At 42.3% G+C, this 26,111-nt stretch overlaps 2 protein-coding genes across 2 annotated transcripts; one reads left to right on the top strand and one right to left on the bottom strand.

Moving 5' to 3' along the window:
* Positions 1–718: 718 nt before the first annotated feature.
* Positions 719–25,007, bottom strand: txndc16 (thioredoxin domain containing 16). Its single transcript, XM_084050801.1, has 20 exons — positions 24,754–25,007; positions 23,668–23,882; positions 22,349–22,431; positions 21,949–22,022; positions 17,286–17,360; positions 15,770–15,891; positions 15,525–15,615; positions 15,040–15,208; positions 14,456–14,625; positions 14,213–14,273; positions 13,965–14,106; positions 13,639–13,785; positions 13,322–13,381; positions 12,765–12,969; positions 11,753–11,889; positions 11,028–11,112; positions 9,922–10,063; positions 8,215–8,408; positions 6,351–6,541; positions 719–2,090 (listed from the first exon to the last, which is right to left on the bottom strand). Exons 2-20 carry the CDS (start codon positions 23,825–23,827, stop codon positions 1,843–1,845), a joined length of 2,556 nt encoding a protein of 851 aa, XP_083906927.1. The 5' UTR covers positions 23,828–23,882; positions 24,754–25,007; the 3' UTR covers positions 719–1,842.
* LOC311041016 (chymotrypsin A-like) lies at positions 18,910–19,704 on the top strand (the record flags this gene model as incomplete). The annotated part of the gene is made up of 1 exon (XM_084051453.1): positions 18,910–19,704. The coding sequence occupies one exon, from the start codon at positions 18,910–18,912 to the stop codon at positions 19,702–19,704; it is 795 nt and encodes a 264-aa protein (XP_083907579.1).
* Positions 25,008–26,111: the final 1,104 nt, after the last annotated feature.

The raw sequence follows: 26,111 nt of genomic DNA on the forward strand, positions 1-26,111 counted from the left end.
CTCACAAGACTTTGCAAACGGAACAGCTCGTCTTCCTCACAGACCTGTCAAACCACCTGTCAGCTCAATCAGAACAGCTCGTCTTTGTCACCAGCGGCGGCCAGGAACCCTGACGCATTGGTTTCCATGGTGCCTTTGTCATTCTGGAATAGGACACTGAGGATGACAGGAAAATACAGGATGGCCTTTCCAGGACATTTATGTATGTGCGTGAAATGGTAAATAGATCAGCTCCAACGCGAAAAGGTCACCGGTCATTGCCGTTTTAGTGGCAGTGACATTTCAGGGAAAATAGGTAAAGGATTATGGTGGAATGTGATATAGTTTCACAAGGAAAGATTATTAAACAGTTACATGGGGAATGGTTTTTATGACTGTGTTATCAGTTTGTGAGGTTGTAAACGTACTTTCTGAGGTCTGGGGAATAATTATAGAATAAAATAAAAAGACTTGTATTTTGGACTATTTTCCAGGATAATGATGACTGCGATATTAATTTTCCAGGTGTTTCCATGGTTGGAAATCCACTCAACAAAGATCAGACTTGGATGGAACATTGACGAACGTTTCACAAAGTCATAAATCCAGTGTATCGAGGGAATTGTCTTTCTTGATTAACAATGATGTACAAATAAAGAAAAGCCATTGTGAATAATACAACAGTATTTTCATATTATGTCACATATATACATTATTCATATGCTGAAAGGTGAAAAAAAAAGTTCTTGTGCTTCTTAATTGCAACTTGGTCAGGAAGTATCCACTTTTTACAAAAAATACCTTTCTGGTAAGTCAGACCAAGGTAGCCAACTTTAAATAAGTGTGGTCTATTCTAGACACAATACCAAAACTGAAGAGGAGGGAATGAATACAGCAGAAGACTTTATGAGCACATTCTGAGAATGATCTCATGGTCAAGTTGAGGATGGCAGTGAGAGGTTTGGTTGAAATGGCTGCATGATAAACCACAACATTATAAAAATAGAACATCTTACCCGCTAATCAGGTAAACCACCTACCCACTGGGTGCCAATCATACGCCCAGTCAGTACAGTCCTTGTAAACATCTCTGGGAAAACACGTGTGTGTGTGAGTGTGTGTGTGTGTGTGTGTGTGTGTGTGTGTGTGTGTGTGAGAGAGTCAGTCAATGGTTGTGTGTGCGTGTGCGTGTGTGTGTGTGTGTGTGTGCGCACGCAAGCGACAGATTATAAATACAATAAATCAAAAAATATATCCATGGTGGTATGGTATAAAAAACTATAAAAAAGAAATTCACAGTAGCTTCTGCTCTCTCCATCCCTCACCTTGTCTTCTTCTCTCCTCTATTTCTGCATGTATCTCTCTGTTTTCTTGCCAAGTCATATCCTGTATAGACAGTGTTTATCCAGACTGCCATTTTCCAGGATAATTGGATGCCCTCTGTGATATAATATTTTCAGAGGTTTCCATAGTTGGAAATCAACTCAACACTTTACGTGTGCGTCACGTTGTGTCTAAAACTTTCAAACAAATCATTTTCCAAGAAATTTCAAAATGTTCAAAAATAGTTATTACAGTAGCTCCTATTTGTCGAATGACAAAGTACACAGTATATGGCTTAAGTGGTTAACCACTTGAACCCTAGAGTCCCTATTCTGGGCATGTCATATAGTAGGTGAAGATTTGGCATTAATAAGCAGCTATTCATCAAAAAATAGTCAATCAACAAGCTTGCACTGTACATAAGCTATTTTTGACAAATGGCGTAGCGTAGAGGGAAAAAATGAGTGGACAAAGCATAGAAAAGTGGTTTAAACCAATGTCTTTCTCCTGTTCTCGTTCCGTGTCCTTCTCCTCTATCTGTCACAGCTCAGAGTGCAGTGGAGCTGTGGACGGATCGGACCCCATGTCGTCTCCTCCTCTACCACTCAGCACCTCCTCGTCCTCATGGTTTTTGTCTTCTTCGCTGTCATTTCTTCCCACGCCCCTTCCTCTCTTCTCCTTGGTCTTTGGCGTTCGCTGCTGGGCGTGACCAGGTGCTTCCTGGTCCATGACCGACAGGAAGTCGTAAAATGGAGCCACGGGCCTCCATCGTTCATTACCCATCATTCCTAGAGGTTGAGGGAGAGGTAGGTTGACAGATGGTAATTGTGTAATAAATGTTTTACTTGATTACTTCTTTTTTTTCTCCAAAGATATTTTTGGGTCTTTGTCTGCCTTTATTTGAGAAGAAAGTAGGCTGACAGGAAATGGGGAGAGAGATGGGGGGGTGACATGCAGCAAAGGCCGTCGGGATCGGGTGTCGAACCCGCAACACGCTGTCAGACTGGATTTCCAGCCTATGTGGTATGCGCCTGGACCGCTAGGCCAGCGGGCGCCCTGCTCACTTATTCATATTAATTGGATGTAACCTGTGTACCGAACGGGTGCAAAAACAACTAGAAAAGTGTGCTCCTCTGAGCACAGATCCCAGTGAGGCCAGGTTGCCAACCCAGGGCTGTGCCAGTCATGGGATGCAGTCGGCAGGACATGAGCAAGTTGGTGGGTATATGTCTACATGTCTATACTCCCTCTTTCTGTGTTGCCCAGGTGGCGCCTCAACCCTAAACTCACAAACACTATGCCTAAACCTAACCTCAAAACCACGCCCACCTAGGCGAAACACCGGGAAAAGACAAAGTCCGAGGTCTATAGAGACCCCTCAACATAGTAAAAAAAAACGTTCACCCGTCTATTCTGAATCAATGATGATCGTTAACAAGCCATCAACGTATAGTGAACAAATCCAACCCCCCCAGTCTGTCCGTCTCAACCAGGACATTACTCAATGAAAGCGATAGAGAGAGTGAGAGTGTCACATAATTATTATGGTCAAGTGTTGGGTTTATCAACTTCTCATGATTCTTCGAGCAGGTGAGTTTATTTGTGACAAAGCGCCTCCATCGCTGTGTGTGCACGCACACACACACACACACACACCCAACGCACGTCATAATCCCCCAGTCTAATCAACATTTCAACGACGTGTAGATTGCTTAGATTGCTTTGCGTTGTACTTTGTCTTGTGATGTTCAGCCATGAAAATGTAATGCATTTCGTTCCGTTCCATGCATGCATATGATAGATAATGACAGTATCAGTATGCTATACAGTACCTGGTCAGATTTACATCAGACATGATGAAATGCATTCCAACGGTATGATAATGTCCGTTTCAGGACAACAATATGAAATATCAACATTATGCAAGTATAAAAACTGTAAAATTGCATATACATGGTTAATAATGAATAAATATTTAGTAAGTTACTTGATTCTGTCCCGGGGTCTGGGATTGAAAATACTGGAAGGGGTTCTTGGGGCAAAAAAAAAGGTTGGGTAGTAGCCCTGGTTCAGAGGCTCCAAAATGTGTGATTTAGATTTGGAGCAGATGGAACGCTGCCTTTGTGATGATGTATTTTGTGCAAAACAGGCTTTGAAAGGAATCTGAGTTTGAAGTTCCAATTTAAAACTGTCGCTGGTGGGGGACGACATGTTTACTAATTGCTTGTAAGTATTTTACTAACACTAACATGATATATAAAAGGTTCCTACTGTAAAGTCGTCTCAAACTACCACCTGTCCTGATTTTATTAAGACTGGACGGCGAGTGAAATCGTTTAAAAGTCGGTTGGTGTAAGGCCACCATAAACAATCTCAGCTTGCCTTGCAAAAAATAAGCCAGTAAGTAGATTGTTGGCAAATACTTAATCTAGCCTACCGGTAAACAAAACACATCTGTGGAGGTTTAACAGAGAAAATGAATGGAATGTTGTTGGTAATAGTGACAGATTGGTTATGGAGTGTCTGGCAGATCAGAGACGACAGACGAGTATGAACGAGACCGGTGCTGCTGTGTTCAGGCGTTCAACTATACTGGTCAAAGTTCAAAACAGCCAAAGGTTCATGACTTAACCCTTAAATTAACTGAACGATCACCATCATCATTATCATCATCAGTAGCAGCAGCAGCAGCACTTAGAGCCCCTTTTATTATGAGAATTAGAATGCGGTCTGCATTCTAATTCTCATCTACATTCTTCTCACACAGAGTAATGCCTTCAGGTGAGATCATCACAATTCAAGTGGATCGAGAACCACTGCAGAGTAAAATCTGCGGTGGTACTTTTAACTCTGCGAGGTTACATTTGTACACTCTCAGAGTTACAAATGGATGAATTAACACTTTTTTTAGAAATACGTATTGAGTGCAAAAACATTTACGAGGCCCTGCTCAGCGCTGAGAGATAGCAGACACCACCGCACGCTGCCATGACTGCATTAATGGATGGAAATTACCCCAGCTATAGGCTCACATATCACTGTAAAATCCCTTTCATATTAGTTGTAAAAACGTAATTTTGCTTGTTCATTTTTTTCCACATGAGGCCATTTATGAGCTTTAGCTTCCAGATTAAAATAGCAGACAGACTGCCCCATACTTTCCACCTAATCTCTACTCACTAACTGACCAAGGGTTTCACTGTCATTTTCACTGTCATTCACTAGCCATCTCTGGTGCAATTCTTTTTTTCCCTTAATTGTGCATGGTCTCTGTTAAATAAACAATATATGAAGTGAAGTGAATGAAAATGAAAATAAATAATACAGCCTAAAAACTCAAACACATTTTTTACGATTATTTGTGTGTGGTTTCAAAACAAAGCCTTAAAAGGTACACTGAGGTCCTTGAGGGGGTTCCAGGGAATCCCCAGCTAAATGATTGATAGGAACCAAATGGACCCTTACAGTTCTGTAATGCTGAGAGCTATATTAACAGTGAATTGTAGAGTGTATAGATTGTGGTCCCAGATATTTAAAAAAAAAAAAGGAAAACAAATCAAATGGAGAATACTGTCCTCCTCAATCATTACTTATGGTCCACAGTTGGTTTGTAACAGTGTTTTTGTATCAGAAGAGAGCATCATTCCAAAACAAGAGTACATCGGGGTTGGCTTTCACCCGCTGACAAGAACTTAACGAGTGGAGGAGAGGACAACTTGGCACGTCGTTTACAAGTGACAGAATGCAACTCAGCATATCTTTAAAACCAATTACGTAATGCAACATAAACTGCAATGTGTTGAAATATAAACTTGAAATATGAAATATGTACTGAAAATCTGTCTGTTGGTAATTAATTACACACTAAATGCTGAGATGGGTACAGCTCAGATACCTTATATGACATACTTTTACTTGTGCATTCCAACAGCGTCCTCTTGAAGTCCTGCGTTCTGCGTCTGGTTAATCTAATTCCTCAACCTCACATTCTCTGTAGTAAGGGGACCCCCGCTGACATATTCAAAGCACGTTAGCTTATCCCAGAAAGCATACTGGATACCGCTTGCTGTCTTAACTAATAGATGTTAGGACAGCAAATCCTGCTGTATTTCCTGCTAGACAAAGTTCTTTGGATGGCCACAGTCTCACAGTCTCTCTCTCTCTTTGTCTCTGTGTGTCTCTTTCCCTCCATCTCTCAGGCCTATACAAACCTGACAAGGTGACCACAGTGAGATAGGCTAAAGCCGGCAGATGGAGTGAGGTCATATCTGTTGATGTGCGAGCAGTTATTCTCTTGGTCTGCTGCTAACATATGTCAAAGGAGCATTTGTCTGCAAGCAGAGCTCGAGTTTCAGCATGCGCTCATGCCACAGAAAGAGAGAGACAATGAGACAGAGAGAGAGAGAGAGAAAGAAAGACAGAAAGAGACAGTAAAAGAAGAGAGAAAGCCAGGGAGATTTACTGTATGCGGTATAGAGTGTAGGGTTTTAGATAATTAGCTGACTTAACCAGAGCAAATGAAAACAATATGAGCTTGCGGGGCACCAAGATTATAACAAACTAATAGCAAGGAGAACAAGTGTCAGAACCATAGAAGATTAGATGTTTACAGTACCCAGTGTTCCTGAGATGTGAAAAGATTAGATGAAAGTGAAGAGGCAGTGTATGAATCAGGAATAGGGCAAATTCACTGCAGAGGTCATTTTAAGCTTGGAAAAATAACGTTGCTCAACTTAAACCAGATTGGAAGACAGTACAGTTACTTCAGCACCACTTTCAACCAATAACAATTTGGTTTTAGAAAACCATGACAGTTGTACTTTACTTCCCCCTAGAGGGTAAACCATGAACTGCAACATGAGGTTGAAACATTTGAAAGTGCTGTCTATCAGCAATCTGGATAGAATAGGTCTCTACTCCATTAATTTCCCTTTTAAAATGTCATACATTTCCAGAACTTGTTTGTATGTCTTTTCCTTTTTACCAGTATGTTCTATCATGTATTCTATCATCTTACGGTAGCATATATCCCCCACCTCCAATCTTACCTGCAGGTGGTTCAGCCCCGTCCGCTATCCTCTTTAGCCACTGCATGATGGAGTGTGCCACTATGGGGGAGTTAGGGGGGTAGTGGTAGAGCTCCCGTCCAGTGGGCAGATGGGAGAGAACCAGAGCTGGGAGGGCGGGCAGAGTGCCCAGGTAGGACTCTAGGACAGAGGCTCCAGCTGGAGTATGGCCTCTTAGGAAGAAAGAGCAGGGGAAATATTTAGTTATCAGCATTTGCATTTTCAGTCAGTCAATAAATCAGTATTCCACAAACAGAACTGGTGAAGGACACTAACATTTGAATTGTTGGATAAACTGTTTTTGTAGTCTTTTCTATTTTCTCCCCAATTTAGGCCAATTCCCCTAATGTAAATAGTTCCTGTCACTGTGCCAACACCTACTTTTTGGGAAGGGTGTAGACCGCTGTTTCCCAAACTATGGCTTGGGACCCATTTGTGGGTCACGGACACAGTTTTATGGGTTGTGAGTAAATATATATATATTTTTTCTTCATACATAAAAAAAAGTGAAGTAAAAAAAAAAAAGAGTACTGAAGATAGTTGATCTACAAGATCACAACGTGTCGCATCGGGGTGCGCTGTGAGCTTTGAGTCATCTATTTTCATTAGTTTGGGAGATTCAATTTCACAAGCTAAAACGTTTGGGAACCAGGTGAAGACAACCACATGTCACCAGCCTCTTCTTTTCACCTGGCGGTGAGGAGTTTCACCAGGAGGACATTACGCATGGGGAGGAACAAACTCCCTCCCAATTCTGCTCTCTCCTGAACAGGCCAAGCTGTAGGAGTTGCTAGATCACCCTTCCATGTCAACTTCCTACCCACGAGCACGGCCAGTTGTATTTGTAACTTTGAACCATTCATCCCTCTCCTATGCACCCGTCTCAAAAAATAGATGTGCAGTGTTTGTTTGTTCTACAGCCATCAATATAACCACATGAACCCTAGCATCTCTATTCTGGGCATGTAATAATAGGCAAACATTCAGCGAATATAAGCGAACATTTGGTGAAAATATCAGATCTACAAGCTCACAATGTGTCATGTTGCGATGTGTTGTGAGCTTGTAGATTCTCATGTGCAATATAAAGCATAAATACCAAATATTGATTAACCACATGAACCCTTGCATCTATGAGCTTGTAGATTGGCTATTTTCTGTGAATAGATTTGGTGTAGACGAGGGGAAAAAGGAGGGACCAAGTATATAGACCCCTGGGGGACTCCGGTCAATGAAGTATATAAAGGGTTTAAGTGGTTAAAACATATGGACAGTTACGAATTGGATGATGTTGATGCAGTATACATTTTGACTAACTTATTTAGTTCTAGTCTCTGCTCCTTGTTTTCCTCTTGTTCAGCACTGCGTTACATTTTTGGAGATAAGAGGAGGCGACGTTATCACCCTGTCTTCCTTTGTGTTTGTGTGCAGTTGCCACAATAAAGAATTAATTAATTGAGTAGTCGCTGGCATCTCTTGTTCTTTGTGTGAGCAATGCTCGGGTCATTAAACGAAGATGACAGCCATAATTCGTTGTTTTTTACGTTGTTGGCTCTCTGCTATTAGCTGCCGCCTATCCGGACACTGTGTGAATGAACGGACAGTCACAAGACTGATGTCAAGATTTGCACTTTGACCAGTCTGACATTCAGTAAAACAACATCAATGAATTAGCCACTTAAACCAGACATACTTCATTTACCGGGGTCCCCCAGGGGTCTGTACTTGGCCCCCTCCTTTTCTTCCCCTTCCCACACCAAATGGAACCATTCGGTTCCATTTGTACATTTTGTACACTCTCAGAGTAATGGGGGTCCTTGAAATTAAATTCCTCGGCAGTACGTACAGGTGAATCCAGCAGGGCAGGAATCTCTCCACCTCCTCTCCTCCTCCTGCTCTCTCCACTACTCCTCTCATCTCCTCCACCGCCGCCTCGTTCTCCCTCCTTCCTCGCTCGTCCTCCTCCTCTCCCACAAACAGCAGCAGGAGGGGTTTGCCCAGCGAGAGGTAGGAGGGCAGGTTGTCCACCGTCAGCTCCGGCTGAAGGAGAGGGAGAGAGATTGGAAGATGGAGGAGGAGGGTGCGAGAGGTGAGGGAGATGAATGTAGAATGGAATAGGAGGAGAGGGAGATGGATAGGAGGAGAGAGAGAGAACGAAAGAGAGAGGGGGGGCAGGGTCATAAGTCAGAGAAAGAGTAGGATAAGAGAGAGAAAGCAGGGGTGCAGAAAGAGTGAAGAATGGAACATTCAAAGGCGTTGGTTCCGTGTTAACCCAGCTGCGAACGTTTACTTTAGTGTGCGCACAAAGTCAAACACACACATGCGCGCACCGCCCTCTGTGACGAAGGACTCATTTGACCTTGGCGAAACCCTGTGCCGAGTGCACTGTCAGTCTCCATATGGAGCTTGTTAGCTGGGACATACTGCTGAGTGCATCCATATGCGAGCCAACAAAACGTCCTGGGAGTTTCATAAACATTCTTTATGTGGCTGTTATCCCAACGTCTGTTTACATAGGGACGGAATCCCAACAGCTCATGAAATCAAGGCATGTGATCGTGAGACACGAGTTGGATTTCGGCTTTTTTGTCACGATAGGGACAAAAATGTTTTTGTATGGGCACCACTGTCAACCAAAAGAACAAATGGCTATGTTAATATAGAACATAGACATTCATTCAAATGATCACCACGGCAAACATACTTGTTAGTAGGTACCACGGTAGCTTGTTTTTACGTAACTCATAACAGGCATGCAGGTCCATACAATCTTCCACAATAACACATAGCACCCCACACACATCCACTATATTAATTAACCACATGAACCCCAGCATCCCTATTCTGGAGTGAACATTCTGCCAAAATAGCTGATCTACGAGCCCACAATGCGTTGCAACGCAACGTGCATGTAGATTGGCTATTTGCCATTATAAGCTCGGCTACTCAGTGTTGCGAGCCTGCAGATCGGCTATTTTCAGAACGGTGAAGAGATTTGGTGTCTGGGAAAAAAAGAAGCAGACCAAGGTATAAAGCCCAGGGGGACCCCGGTCAACCAAGTATATAGGGTTTAAGACAAGTGGTTAAACACATCGCACACACAGGGACTTGACACTTTGTATACTAAAATTGCACACATACTTTACCACGCACACACTTTGGATATCAAGACTGCACACACAAGCATACTGTATGCACACTGTGTGATGTATACACATGTAAATAGATGATAATACACACATACTGTGCAGTGCGCATATACGCAGACATATGGATAACATTAAGAACCATGCTTCAAGCACCTCACTGTACGTACATACTTTGCTATTTCTTACTGTTATTGCTATTTTTTATTATTTCTTTGTTATTGTTGCTACAATGTTGGGATAAGCCAAACCAAAGAACGAGTACACAAGAAGTACTCTTATGTACTCGTATTTGACATGTAACAAACAAACTCTTGAATCTTGAATACAAACACAAGGAACACATTCACAAACACACATGTGCCCCCCCACCACACACACACACACACACACACAGTCAGACGTACCAGGCTGTGGAGCAGGGCGGAGTGTATGTGTGTGGCCAGCTCTTCAGAAGATGACGGGATGGGGATGGAGGAGGGGTGTGTGTGTGTCCTAGAAGATCCAAATACCAGCACCACAGGAAGGTCTACATCGTAGTCCACGGCCCTGCACACGCACACACACACACAACTTATAAGTACATCACATCTTAAGTGTCGCACACAGAAAATCGCAGATCTACACAGCGCATCGCACTGACACGCGTTGTGAGCTTGTAGATCGACTATATTTGGTGTGCAACACAATGTGCAACCCATTCTTTTTTTCTTCTTCTTTTTTTTGGGGGCTTTTTGGCCTTTATTGATAGATTACAGTAGATACAGACAGGAAACAAGGAGAGAGTTGGGGAAAGACATGCAGCAAAGATCGTCGGGAACGGGACTTGAACCTGCGATGCGCTGTCAGGCTACATTAGAGCCTAGGTGCCCGGACCGGCCTATTAAGGGTTGTTCACACCAAGCACTATAACAATTACTATGAATATATCATTCATCATTGTCTTTGTTATAGCTGTGGTGTGAACTCTGCTATTCACTTGACTTAGAAATAAACTATATATGTATAGTTATAATTACATTTATAGTTGCTTGGCCCTTTAAATCAGGCATTTCTGTATTTTACAAGCTGATGAGAGGAAATACAGCCAATGTATATAAATACATATATAGCTATAATCATGAAAAGGACAAACCAGATGTATAGATGAGACTGACCAAAGTCTGTGCTAACACGTGAGTTGGATGAGAATGCACAGACTGTGTAGGAGTGTGCTTCTCCTGACAAGCTTGTTTTTCTTACATAGTTCAAACTCTTCCTCTGTATTTATAGTGTTTATATAGTGTCAGTGTTGGTACTTGCCCTGTAAATGACTTCAATCTCTGTAATGGGTTTAAAGAGTCAATTCTTAAAACATGTACCATCTCATTTCACCTATGCTATACTGTAGGTCTATCTGTGGTGCAGGCTGTAAACGAAACACTCAATTTGTAGTACATGAGAGTGAATCAAGCCGATTCTGGTTCTGTTAAGCGAGTGCACACAGCCTGGTGTTGAGCGCTACTATACTTACCATCGTTCCGCAAGTCCATCTGTCAGTAAAGCTGTCAGCACTTCTCCCCTCAGTGACTTCGCTGCTTCAATGAAGACTGGTACATCTAGACAAACAGCCGGACAGACAGAAGTGGCAACTCAAGCTACTGTAAAAGCTTAGTTCTTCAGACCAAAGATTTGTGCCGAGATGAAAACGTTTTAAACCAGATTAATACTTATGTAAGTCGTATCATGGTGGCGCGCCGAAAATAGTCGATCTGCAAGTTCACAACGCGTTGCATCTGCTGGTGATGGTGTATTTAGTCACCATAGTAGTTCTACTCTCTGGAACAACCTTTCTGATCTGCTACAACTGTGTCATCATCTTTTAAAAGCAGGCTTTCTAATGTTCCCAATTCCCACGTCTTTTTATTTTTTTGTTCAAGGTTTTATTTTATTTTATATTTTCACATACAGGTCAATAACAAAAGGCATACAAAAACAGTGAATGTATGTTACCCCTCCCACCCCGCCAAAGTTCCCGCTCCGAAAGAGCCACAACCCTGGTATCTTATTGTACCATTAACACAAAGGACAATCTGGTACAAGTTCCCAACCCCTGTCACCACTCAAAGGGTGATCACAAAACCCCTCGTAAAGAAATCCACACATTTAACCAATTCCCACGTCTTTGATTAGTCCCATTTAAATGGTGTGACATACTGTAACAAATTAGTCACATACACATTCCCCCATGTACAGTACCTGTGTCTGTGTGCGTCCGGAACAGCCCCAGTACCCTGTCAGGCCTGTAGTCAGCTAGGTACGGTAGGGGCACTTCCTGGAGAAATAATGTCACTTCCTCTTGGGAGGCCAACAGGACAGGGGACGCCAAACGACTCCTGAGGAGCGAGACCAGACCACACACTTGTATGAACTGTAGTTACACAAAAACACACAAAACCAGCTTTTACTGGACCGTTCATTGTTTCCAGTTGGATTAGGAGACAGGAAAGACCAACGTAAACATGTGTGTTGTTTGAACAGCTCATTTGCATGTGTGTGCGTAACTGACTCAGTGTTCCTTTCCCGTCTGTATTTATTTATGCATTCATGTATAAGCCCCGATATATGGGTTTGGCCGATTTATTGGGTATTATTTGACATTTTTTACATTATTGGTATCTGCAATTATGCTGCCAATGTGACCTTATTTTTAACCTTTAAATTAAAATAATAAATGATAAAATAGCTGATTTGCAGTTTGTAGACCTGCTTTTTTTACATTTTAAATAGGGCATAAATGTTTAAATAAAATAAAGTTCAATTCATGTGTGTATTTTATGTTTGCTTGTTTGTATAATCAAACCCAAATCTTCTTTTCATATATTGATGTTTAATATGGCTAATAAAAGAAAATCTATCAAATACTTATTTGTGTTTATTTTCTATTTAATTATTTACTTATAAGTTAAACTACAAATACAAGACTTGCCTTTTTTTCCCTTGTTTAGTTCTTTAACAAAACATTGCTTAAAACTTTGGTAATCAGTGGGCTACCAAAATAGGGATCGAACCTTAAAATCTAGCACTAGTCTGGCTCTAGTGTGTAGCTGACTCAGTGTTCCTTTTGCATCTGTGTCCATGCATAAATTACAGGGAACAAATGTGGTTCACATTAAGGCTGGTCAACATGGAATATGGAAGTCAAAACAAAGGTGTTTATGAACTTCATGTTCCATTGTACCTCTTTACGTGGTTGTTAGCAAGAACTCACAGCATTATGAAACGATGCAGCGCCTCACTACCCAGCATTCCATTGTAGCGCTGAGCCACGTCCTGGGGGCGGAGCAGCAGCACGCTGGGGAAGGCCGTGATTGGCTGAAACGGAGCAGGGCGGGAGCCGACTGGCTGAGCAGCGCAGAGGAGCGTCCACTCTCCACAGTCGACCACGCCCAGCTGCACGTCTGGAACCTCCGAGTCTGAACAGGCAATCAACCAGTTAACGAGAATGATCAATTAGTTGATATCTTTAAGTCTACGTAGACGTATGCATCTATGTATGCACTATCTATCCATCTACCTACCTACCTAAAGTACCTATCTAGCTATCCATTGACCCCTTGAGTAATTAATGTAGCTAGCTACATTTTGCTAATGTTTATGTATGAATGAACAATAGCTCAGTTTTCAAAGGGTTCTTAGTTCATTCTAAGGCCAATCAGCCACTTAAACACCCCATGAAAACAATTACTCGTAATACACTCTCATGTCTTGAAACGAAACAAAATGAACCCTGCCGAGATAACGGTTCTACTGTGGTGACATCTTTACCTGCCAGTCTCTCTGCCACCTCAACGAAGGAGCTGAGAAAAGCCATGGAAACTGCATCCCCTGGTGGTGTGAAGAAGCCATTACATCAGAGCATTACGACACTACCCTATTATACATATTATTTAATAGTAATTATAATTAATTCATTCTAAAATGTTCATTCAAATTTTACATTTTAAATATCATTTTTGGACACTCATATGTGGATATCAATAACTACAAACAATTTAAATCAACACAACACACACACAGTGTGATCCAGGCAACACTGTCCATGTCAAGCTCTATCACCAACAACTTGAGTTGTGCCGACTTACATTTGAGGTAGAAGAGTGCCACCGTGAGGCCACTTTGAGCTACTGCATCGTGGAAGTTGTCAGAGGTCAGCTGGGTAACAGAGTCCATGTCCAGAGAATGGCCTCTGTTTCTGTAGACAGATTCGCCCACTTCATCGTCCAACATATCTAGCAACAGAAAGACAGACAGAAATACAGTCAGAGACAGACATATAGACAGTCTCTTCATCCCTTGCTGTTTCTTCAGGTGGAAAAAGTTTTTGTGAACACAGAATTTATGTAATAATAAATAGCAACGTAATCTTTTCAAACATTTTTCTCATAATTTTTTTTTCTCTCTTTCTCACCTATCGTTGACCACTTTTCCTCTTCCTCTTCTTCCTCATCTTCCTCCTCCTCTCCGTGTTGCTCCTCCTCGCCCCCTTGGTCTGTGAAGAGTTCCAAGACCTCCTCAAGGTTGGTCAAGATCAAATATTTCACCTCTGACCCCTAGGGAAAAGGAATACAAAGTATTGATGGTATAAACATGTTAATATTGACACACAGTAAACATACTGTATAGACACTTACTTCTATGGAAAATTAACAACTTTACCTGCCCAGGCAGCCTGTAAGCAGCATTATATTCCTGAGGAGTTTTCACTGCAGGACTTTCCCTGGAAACACGGAAACACACACACAACATAATTCACGGTGATGTACGAAGTGAACCACTGTCGTAACCCTGATTACACACTGGGGTTAACCTGAAGTTACAGTACCTTGCTTCGTACCAGCTTTGTAGTACAGGCCCCGGATTTGTGTATATGCGTGTGTGTATCTAATTTTGGTCACTCACCTGTGTACCAACACCAGCTGAGCAAGGCCTCGGAGCCTCCAGGCTAGAGTAGTGGCTGTGTCCAGGTCCAGGTGCTCAGTGCCGGGGCGCGAGAACAGGAAGAGCAGGGGGGTGTGGAGATGGGGACCCTGGGACAGATGGACAGAGGACGGGTCCTCGTACACCTCAGACTGTTGGTCATGGAGGTGTGACAGGTTGGGTGGAAGGCACATAAAAACATGTTATTAGACTTCAGATGCTCTTGTTCAGGGTCACCACATGTACGGTGGATCGAGACGGCGGCAATTCAGCACACGTCTATGGGAAGCTCTCTGGTGGTTGTAAATATGAAGGCAATAATGAAGTGACAGCGCGCGTCGTGGGCGTAATCTCACTGTCATTTCATCCCTCAACACATGACTGCAAAGTAAAATCCTGACACAGGTAAATGAACACTCCGGATTTTACAGTGCATTGCCACTCTTGAATCCTTCTATGTCTTGCATCCTTCTAGTCAGGTATAATTAGTGAGCTGCATTGATTTTGTAATAGTTTTATACAGTATGTCAACAAACAATACAAGGTGAGTCCGCCGTGAGGTTTACCACTAGCGGAGCCTCCATGAGCTGCAAGAAGGAGTAGAGGTTGAGGGTGGACAGAGGCTTCCTCATAGGGGTCAAAGGGCATCGGTCAGAGGTCATGGGGATCATGAGGCCTCGGTGGACCCTGCAGTGGAGGAACCATACGCCTGACGAGCGAGAGGACGAACCCACTCTGAGAGAGATGAAGGGACGCGAGAGAGAGAGAGAGAGAGGGAAAGGAGAAACAGAAAGAGGGCAATATATAGAGAGAGGGAGAGGAAGAGAAGGGGAGGCAAGGGGAGAGAGAGAAATTGGGAGGGATAGAGGGAGGGAGAAGGAGAAAAGGGAGAGGAAGAGAGAAGGGAAAGAGGGGGTAAGAGAGAGGAACGGCAGTACAAACCACAAGGCAAAAACATTAGACCATAACAGAATGAAATAGAATAGAATCAAATAGAATCTAGCTGTATAAAAATACGTAATATGATGAAATAGAATAGACTAGAATCTACCCTAGGTGGTCCAGTATGGGTCCTCCAGTGGTCAGTACAAACTGGTACTTGGCTCCGTAAACAAACACGGTCTCCATCAATGACCTGTGTTCTGATAAGGACCATAAATCACTGGCATTAAAGCAATATCAACCCAATCAATAATAAACACACAATCATTGATCACTAATCTAATCAATACCATATCAGCCTTTCTAGCATTACTTTTCTCCATTTCTTCCATCATTCCTCTGTCCCTGCGTTACCTGGTGTTCCCAGCATCTGGATGTATCCCAGCACCATGTCTGTCTTTCCTCTAGCTGTCCTCTCCAAGGCCTGCAGGTCAGCATCTGACTGCACGTACCTCACCTCATCAAACAGAATGGCACTAAGACAGAGACAGACATGTGATACATATAACATTGACATGGTCTATGTGTTCGTTCATATAGTATTACCTACGTAGATGCACAGCGGCGCGACAGCGGAGCTAACAACACTGCAGAGCTCAAGGGTGTGGAGGGCAGCGATTCAGGAGGTCTGAGTTGGTGTTGGCTAGACAAATGGTTCCCAAACTAGGGGTCAGGACCCCCAGGGGGGTCCCCAAATGATTTTGGGGGGTTCCAAGAGGATTAGCTTAATATACAACACTGTTTTCTCACTCAACAGTAAACAAATCAATATACAGTATATATACTAGGGTATCTGTACATTTCTAAAGTTAAAATTGAATTACCTTTAAGACCTTTAATACCAAATTGTCAAATATTATGTAAGAAAGAGGAGCATTGTGAAAATAGCCGATCTACAAGTTCACAACGTTGTGAGCTTGTAGTTCGGCTATTTTCACAATATTTATCTGTGGAACAAAGTCAAACTAATTGTAAAGCCTATATTCTAAGTGCTTGTCAGGGTAGCGGGTCCCCAGTTCAAATATGACTATTTTGGGGGGGTCGCAGTCTGAAAAGTTTGGGAACACTTGGGCTTGTCTGCACTCTCGCATCCCATCATCGCATTACTGAAAGCTGAAATCTGTAACTCTTGTATCTTACCTGGGATTCAAACCCGGGTCTTTCGTATGATCAACCAAATCTCCAGGGAAGATATTGCGCTTACCACACAAAATCCGTTTTATAATACAGGTTATAATAAAATATAACTATGAACATATGCCATCTGAAGGATGCTTTTACCCAGTGGGCCTCAATGCCAGTGCCATGCTCTAACCTCACTGAGCAAAACACAGCGAATGGAATCCTTTCCCCTAGCGCCATGTGGAACAGCTTCAGGAACATGGGGCCCTTGAACCCATGAAATTGCAGGCTACACACACTTCCGACTGTTTGTGTTGTGTAACATCACAGTCCTATCCTCTGTATCGTAATTCTAGCCTTTCCCCTGAAAGTAGTGTGTAGAACCCCTAATCCTGGCATTGTAAGTGCCATGCAGCAGGCCGACCGTACAAACACAATAGCAACAAAACATATAGGAATAAATATCGCCTTGCGTTCCTTTGGGCTACGTCAGTGGTTCTCAACCACCTCTGGATCAGGGCCCACTTGAAAAAGCTCATTTTAAGAGCATGTTTATTTTAATGATCAATCAATCGTTAGTTATCACAATGAAAACAGGTTTTTCAAGGTTTTAAAGAAAATATACCATGAAGTTCTTCATGTTTTGCCAATTATTTGGGGGCCCACTTGCAATATCTTCACGGCTCAACAGTGAACCCCGGCCCACAGGTTGCGAATCGCTGACCATCGCTGAGTCCAGTTAACTTACAAGAGGATGTGAGAGACTATGGCGTTGACATCAAACACAGTGTCCAGGTCAAAGCTCTTCAGTACCTCACCACCCCTGAGAGACAGAAACAAAACACATACCTGTAAGGCAAGGCAAGTTTATTTTATTTTTCTAGAACAGTGTTTCCCAAACAATGGGTCAGGAAGTCTGCTTGGCAGACTCCATTTTTGGGTCACACAACCATTTTTATGGGTCACAAGTAAATATCCCTTTTCAGAAAAAAAGAGAAACATAATTTCAGAAATTTTCAAAAAGGAAAAGAAAATCCATAAATGCATTTTTTTATTATAATAGTGAAAATAGCAGATCTACAAGCTGTTTTGTACGTTTGGGTCCTGGAAAGACACCAAAATTCTCTTTTGGGTCTCTCAGCTGTAAACGTTTGGGAACACCTGGTATAGGATATTTCATACACAAAGGTAATGTGAGGTGCTTTACATGAGGCATAACAACTAACAAGGCATCCTTCCACACCAAGGAGTCTGCCCAGATCCTTATCCAAGCCACCTTTCTCCACGTTTGACTATTGCAAATTCCTCCTTGCTGGTCTGCTGGCAAACACCCTACAACTGATCCAGTGTGCCACACACACGCAGGCACGCACACGCACACACACACACACACACACACACACACACACACACACACACACACACACACACACACACACACACACACACACACACACACACACACACACACACACACACACTTGCTACGATAGAGTAGAATAGAATTTAAAGTAACTGAATAGAACGTAACTCAATAGAAGCTTCTACATGTCTTTTTCCATATTACTCCCATGATCTCATGTAGGTAGCATTTATTGTGATTATTTGTGCAACCTAGGGGGATTGGGGCAGTTGACATGGCTTACATCATAGTCCTCAATTCCACGAGGTGGATGGATCGGCCAACTTGGTCGGACTATTGGTTCTGCATCCTCTTCATGCCGGTCCATAGTGGGGCAGGGTTAAGTGCCACTATCCAACTCGAAATTGCTAGGTGAGAGCTAATGGGACTGTAGGTGGAGAATATTTGGCACTCGCCCCTGATTGTCGGTCAGAACAAATACACAGGACCAGTGTCCAGGCTGGTGGTCCTGCCAGCCATCCCACAGGGAACAGAGGACAGTGTTGCAGTCTCAGCAGATCCCACTTAGTGGCCTTTTTAGGAAGCAAATGTACTTCATACATTTGGGGATGGCTGTAAGTAAGGCCATGATTCCACAGGTGTTGTCAATGATGATTCCCCAGGTGTTTTAATTTGTCACGAGCATCCAGCCAAGCATTATATAAATGGTTGCAGTCATTCCATGAATTCAAATGCAATCAGCGTTACCCCAAATCTCCCTCTATCTATAAGGCTACAAACTTCAAGACCCTAAACCAGCTCCCATCAGGAAATCCAGCAGCCTTACGCAGCCGTACGAACTTGGATATTTGGCCTTCCAACTGAAATACCTCTGCATCGTACAGGGCTCTTTAGACCCATATCCTTCATAATCACCAGGGTTGACATCTTAACCTCTTATCGGACACCACTGCTGCGGGTTCCAGTATAAAGGACGCTGCAGTCAGCCTGCTAGAGTCAAGTTGAAAGGATGGCCACCTACATGTGGATTCTCTACTGCCTTGCCTTTGTTGGCACTGCGTATGGCTGTGGCTCGCCTGCCATCTCTCCAGTAATCACTCGACACTCCCTTATTGTCAACGGTGAGGAGGCTGTACCTCACTCCTGGCCCTGGCAGGTCTCCTTGCAGCTTCCCGATAGCTTCCACTACTGTGGCGGATCCCTGATCAACGAGAACTGGGTTGTGACCGCTGCCCACTGCACTATATACACTCAAACACGTGTGATCCTGGGAGAGCACAACCGCTCTTCAAGCGCAGAGGACATCCAGACCATGAGGGTTGGAAAGGCTTTCAAGCACCCCCTCCACGGATCCCCAATATACAGCAATGACATCCAGCTGCTCAAGTTGGCCAGCCCTGCCAAGTTGGGCATGCGTGTTTCCCCAGTGTGTGTGGCTGAGACTAGTGACAACTTCCCCAGTGCGATGGTGTGTGTGACCACTGGATGGGGCCGGACCGACCCCTCTGATTCTACCACCCCTGCCCTGCTACAGCAGGCTGCTCTCCCCCTCCTCACCAATGAGCAGTGCAAGAAATACTGGGGCGACCTGATCAGTGGCCAGATGATCTGCGCTGGAGCCTCTGGAGCCTCGTCCTGCATGGGTGACTCTGGTGGGCCCCTGGTCTGTGAGAAGGATGGAGCCTGGACCCTGGTCGGTGTAGTCTCCTGGGGCAGTAGTTCCTGCAGTGTCAACTCCCCTGGTGTGTACGCCCGCGTCACCGAGCTGCGTGCCTGGATGGACCAGACCATCGCTGCTAACTAAGCCTGTGCAGTGTTGTCACTCTAGTTCAGTGGTTCTCAACCTGTGGGTTGGGACCCTGATTTTGGGGCGGGTTAGGGTTAGGGGTAATGACAGTGAAGTGACAATTGAAGGACTTTTAAGACCTTTTTACTGCCTCAATAAAAAAAAAGAAAAAGAAGAAATAAAAGAGGAAAAAAGACCATTGCTGCATCAAAAGTGATCAACAAACTATACAATAAAAAACAGGTTAAACATTGGCCAAATTGTCAAATAATATAAGAGGCAAAACATTTGAAAATAGCTGATCTACAAGCTTGTAGATCTGCTATTTTCACAATATGTATCTGTGCTTGTTAGGGTAGGGGGTCCCCAGTTCAAATATGATTATTTTGGGGGGTCACAGCCAGAAAAGGTTGATATCGACTGCTCTATTTGGCAAATTCACAAATTATTTGTGAATTTGCCCTTTCAGGTCTTGTCCTTAAGCGCAGTGGTTCCCAAACATTTTAGCTCGAGACCCAAGAGAGAAATCTTAGGTCTCCCCGGGACCCAAACTAGTGAAAACATAAAAATTGGTCCGCGAACCACATATGGGTCCCACTCCCGACCCACTGTTTGGGAAACAGTGCTATAGCATCCCCTTCATTGACTTTTTCACCCACAGTACAAAACACTGGTGATGAACTACAAGGCATTCAAGGGCATGGTACCCCCGTACCTTCAGGGCATGAGTCCCTCCTACACCCCTTCTCATGAATACAGGTCGAGTGGGAACCTAAACATTGTGGGCACCTCAATGTTAAATTGGCTGTTATTTCCAAAATGGAAAATGTTCTGAAATAAAGTAAAGTATATATGATTTGAACATGCACAGTGCATCAGACCAAAGTTGTCTGCAACTTCTTGTTTATGCCCAAATTGACTGGCTATCCACAGGTTTGTACCCCTATCAGTTTGTTTTATATATAATTTTATATAACAGAAAAGTATTCAAAAGATGTGAAATCTCCAAATGATAGCTGCTATCTTAGTTTTGTTTTGTTTGTTTATTATTTTTATTTATGCATCTTTATGTAATGATGCATTCCAAACACATCATTAAAGTATACAGCTACTCCACCTGCTTTCCTATCAGCCCTGACAACATCTACAGACTTCAAATTAGGGGGCGCTGACTCAATAAGTACTGCTGCACTGCAATTTCTGTCTAACCAGGCATGAAATTAAGTTTATAAACAGTAATGACAATGTAAATATCAATCTACTATCTTTTTTTTTACATCCACTGCTGATATGATTGGATAAATATAATTACATTTCATAGTAGGCATAGATCTAGTGTGTATGTTTAAATGAGCCACAAAGCAATGCTGAACTACTGTAATGAGGCTGTGTATCCATTAGAGGGTGCAGAAAACTCTCACACATTACCAGAAAACCTCAAATGAAAGACTATGAGCCAAGCAGCTCAGTTATCCTTATCTGTAGGCAGTGGCGTTCCCAGAAATTACATTTAGGGCAGGCGAGATTTTTTTCTCTACCTACCCCCCCCCCCCCCCCCCCCCCCTCCGAAGGGGCGGGGGGTACTCGGGGAAAAACATCTCGGGGGAAGCAAGTTAACAACGCAACACTGACTACAAAACGTTAATAAAAACAATATGCAAGTATAATCAATCAATCAATTATTCAGCAGTGGTTTCTTCATGTTGTAGTTTAATGGTTCAAGCTGCTCTCATACTCAGAGCCCCTTTTATGTCTGGTGAGTACAGGTGATGGCCCAGAGACCCCCACCCCTGGCACTCCTGGCACCCCATGAAGATAAAGGCAAACATTTGCATCACTATAGTATAGGCGACGTCGCTCTGCTGTTTGGATACGGTAGTGATTAGCTGCCTGCCCGCGTGAATGGACGAGGTCCGACGGCCACTATTCTCTTTGGATTTTTTTTTACTGCCTGTTTTTCAGTCTTTTACTTTATTTTCTAGGGGAGGCTAGATTTTAGTTGGGCAGGCGGCCGCCTGCCCTGCCTCTATGGTGGGTACGCCACTGTCTGTAGGTTGAGTCTGTTTCCTGTGGGTCCGTCAACATAGTTATTCAGAATATAACCAGTAAGAAAAAGGTAAAACAGGAGACAATAACTGCCTATCTCTAGTGAGAAAGGCTTGGATCTTGGAAGCTAGTGCTACAGATGCTGTTTTCCTGTCCTCTGATGGTATTGCTGGTGGGACCATAAGCATGTATCTACATTATATCTATGCAACTTACCTGAATAAATACGCTTTCTTCATCAACGTCTCTCCTGTGCAGAATTTGGCCACCTGCTCTTTACAGCAATTCACCTGCAGAGACAAAGCGATCATTACTAAAACATCATCCCTCCCTCCATCCATCATCAAACCATCAATTATTTTACTGGTGTAGAAACAGACTTTATATGCCTTGAACCAGCCTTAAGTGCATCCACTCTGGAAATTGCCCCTAGGCCATGAAAAAAGTGGCAGCTTCTATCGGTAAATGGTAATTATAGCAGAGCCTGTGGATGAAATAACTTTGGTTTAGAGCAGAAAGGTGCTCTTGGGGTTTAGTTACTATAGATGAACATCAGTTCTGAGCCCAGGCCACTGGCATGTGTGCTTCAGTAGAACTTGAAGAACAACTAATTAACCTTGGCAACAGATATCCCATAATCGAGTAGAGCCTCAGCAGACTTCTCCAGCTGGACCAGGAACAGGGTGATGTCAGGAGACACTGGACAAAGAAATGGAGAGCATGACAGTTAAGCCCTATTTTCAAAAATAAATGAAAGGAAGTGAAAAATCTGGAATATTTTCAAATGATGATGACGAACACAAATCTCATATCTTTTTCAGATGGGATCTGCGGCAAATTACATATTCATTTGAGGAAAGGGTTTGAGAACCACTGCTTTATCTGGCAAACAGAGATCTGATAAAGACCAAAGTTATACATTAGTAACATTACATTTACCACTGGCTACAGCGTTGCACCATAACAAGTCATGAAAAGTGGATCAGCTGTACAAATCACTAGGAAAGTTCCTGCAGCACATCAATGCTGATCTGATATCTCAACAAACAAGGTTGAAGGGATACAGAGAGACTACAGAGATAGTGTGTGTGTGTGTGTGTGTGTGTGTGTGTGTGTGTGTGTGTGTGTGTGTGTGTGTGTGTGTGTGTGTGGAGAAAAGTGCATAATATTTTCTATTATTACCAAGAACTATATTTTTTTATTACAGTGACATTTCAGTAAGTAATTTACTATTTATTATGTGATTACACTAAAGTTCTCTATTATTGTTGAGAGTACACAGTGACATTTCAATCAGTCTTTTACGTATTATGTGATTAGGGCTGGCCAGACAAAATCAAATATGACATTGCTGGCCAAATACCTCAATATCAATATTGTGTTAATAATATATTTCTTTATTTCGTTTTTTAGTTTTTATTTTTATTAAAGTAGGCCTATAAATCAGATCTATAGTATGTAGAAGCATGCACAACCTCATAACGTGTCACAATGTGAAATGTTGTGAGCATGCATGTAGATCATATTTTAAGAATGAAATAGGGCTCAAATGGTTAAAACCAGGAAAAGACCCAAAATCATATCACAATATTACGATAGGGGGGTCCCCAGCAAAATGTGTTAATAAAGAGTCACAATCATTTTAACCCCTTTATCCATATACTTTGGTTATTCAAAAATAGCAGATCTACACGCTTATAGTGTGGCACAGAGTGCCGCGCTACGAGCTTGTAGATCTGCTATTTTTGAAAAATCTAAAAAATGTGTGCAAATATTTAAATATATTTTTTAAAAGGCTAACATTTTTAACACAAATCTTTGCTTCTGGGTGTCCCTGGCACAATATATTTTCTCAGGTGGGGGTCCACGGCCACATACATATCAATTAGGGGGTCCATGGCACGAAAAAGTTTGAGAACCACTGGCTTACTGTACCTTGATGGCCAAAGTAGACAAAGAGTGTCTTCCCAGAATGAGCTTTCTCACTAAAGCTGGCTGCTGTGTATTCCACCAGGTCTGATGCGTTTCCTGAGGCTGTGCATTGTGACAGCGCTGGACCCAGCATGAGGATCACTGATACACACATCCATGACATGGTGAACTACCGAAGAACCACTTCCGCTCTTCAAACAAACACACGCAGCTGTGTTCTGTGTGGAGAAAAGGTCTTTGTTGTTAGACTGTAAGATGTAGATGCAAAAAGAAAATGTCATCCATGGAAAAGGAGTGCCTCCATTCAATTCATTCATTCTAAAAGGTTTGTACTTTGTTTAATCTCTCAAGACAGATTCAGAAAAAAAGAAGAAAAAAACAAATGGGTTCCCAGATTGGTACAATCTATTCAAACATACAGTATGTACAGTATACTATGCAAGTTAATAAGAAGAAGAAGACAGCTCCAATACAATTATTAGAAAACATTAGTTACTATTTGGATTATTACAAAACATACATTACCACTTCAGCCCTATTTAAACTTTGGCTATATGAAAATAACGTGTCGCGAGATTGTAGATCTGCTATTTTCAAAATATTTTTTTATACATTTTCTACATTTGAAACCTGTGAAATGGGACATTCTACATAATGGTACTTTTACTTTGGGTACTTTAAGTACATTTTGATGCCAATACTTTTGTAGTTTTACTCAAGTACATTTATACCAGACTTTTACTTGTAAGTTGTAACAGAGTATTTCTACATTGCAGTATTGATACTTGTTACTTAAGTAAAACAATTTAGTACTTTTTCCACCACTGTAACTAAGCACTTGGAGCAATTTTCTTGCCTGAAATTAGAATGCTGACCTTAACTATTTAGTGAATAGTCAGTCACCCATATACACTTGGCATCATGATGAATTGAATACATGATAGGACCATAATAGAAACAACCAAGTCCCCAGGACAGGACCTTTTCGTGTTATCCTTTTATCCTTTTACTGTCAGACATTTCCAAATGTCTGACAGTACTCGTGCTGTTTTCTAATAAAGTATTCAATCAATTCACGACCTACATTACCTGGAAATGCGAAGGCCAGATCCAACCTCAATGATGTTGTCCTGGTTAGTGGATCATGTTGTACACTGTGATGTTATCACACTATTAATAATACAATGATAAACAGTTGCACTTCTAATTTGACCATCTTACTGACGTGCAATGGCATACTGTTAACTGAAGCTAGCATATAGCGGCATATTTTGCGCAAATGTATAACATTTCTTAACAAATAAATAATATTTCATCAACTGGTCATCAAAACATCAGAAACATCCCAGGCCAGTTTCTCTCTCGGACTCTGTCTTTCCCAGATGTTTCGCCCGGGTGGGCGTGGTTTTGAGGTTATGTTAAGGCAATGGTTTCCAAACAGTGGTTCGGGACCCATTTGTGAGTTTCGGACCCATTTTATGTTTGTGTTGCGACCATAGACTGTAGGTTGCGACTGGCAAGCAAATATCCCCTTTTTAAAAAACTTCTTATTTAAAAACATATATATATATATATTTCAAAATATTTGTATTTTCATTTTTTTTCTTCACAATTATTCATAATAAAATAAATCTAAATTCCATAAAAACTGCATTAAAAAAACGTTACAAGAAGTAAAAAATAGCAGATCTACTGTAAGCTTGTAGATCAGCTATTTTCTGTGAGATTAGGAACTTTAGGTTTAGGAATATAACCACGCCCACCTGGGCGAAACACCAAAGAAAGAGGGAGTCCATTGGTGTCTCTCTTCCTGTTACACAAAAGCCACGTGCTCAACCGGCCAATGAGATGGTCGTATGTTTTTTGACTTGATAAAAGCTCCAATCACACGCAAGCAAGGGGCGGATACTTCTTCCACAGCTGACATCATCACCGACCAATCAGGTGAGTTGATCCGTGGGGGCTGGGCGGGGTGATGGCCAATGGGTTGGCGTATCAGTTACGTGGGCGTGGTTACGACGCTCGCTTTGGAGTTCCCCACGGAAACTGGGCTGGATGTGGATGTGTGGCTCTAATAATGTACAGTACAAACGTATTGGTATCAAAATGTACTTAAAATACCAAACGTAGAAAGTACTCATTATGCAGAATGTCCCATTTCATAAGTTTACAAATGTATTTAAAAAAACATTTTTCAGATATTTTCAAATGGCCGAAATGTATAGACCAATTATTTGTTTACTAACATTGAGACTGGATGCACAGGTGATTCTTTCATGCAATCAATTCTCAACCTGTTGTTTTGGGGTGCGCCCAGTGAGGCGCATCCTAGTGAGACCTGACAGAATGGGTTTCATTTGGAGCCAGTGTGACGTCGTCTGTTAAGCTGGGTAATGTATGTATGTTTTGTAATAATAATTTACAACGTAACTGGTAAAGTTTTCAAA

Source organism: Gymnoscopelus microlampas (assembly GCF_963454915.1).
Source record: "Gymnoscopelus microlampas genome assembly, chromosome: 24".
Taxonomy (NCBI): domain Eukaryota; kingdom Metazoa; phylum Chordata; class Actinopteri; order Myctophiformes; family Myctophidae; genus Gymnoscopelus; species Gymnoscopelus microlampas.

Bases quoted from the DNA above. Each gene is read 5' to 3' on its own strand.
- txndc16 (XM_084050801.1), bottom strand. From the start codon at position 23,827: ATGTCATGGATGTGTGTATCAGTGATCCTCATGCTGGGTCCAGCGCTG. The intron at 15,892-17,285 runs GTAAGTTAACTG...TCTCTGTCTTAG, and splicing joins ATAGTCTCTCACATCCTCTT to TGCCATTCTGTTTGATGAGG. The intron at 15,209-15,524 runs GTAGATTCTAGT...CATCTCTCTCAG, and splicing joins CCCATACTGGACCACCTAGG to AGTGGGTTCGTCCTCTCGCT.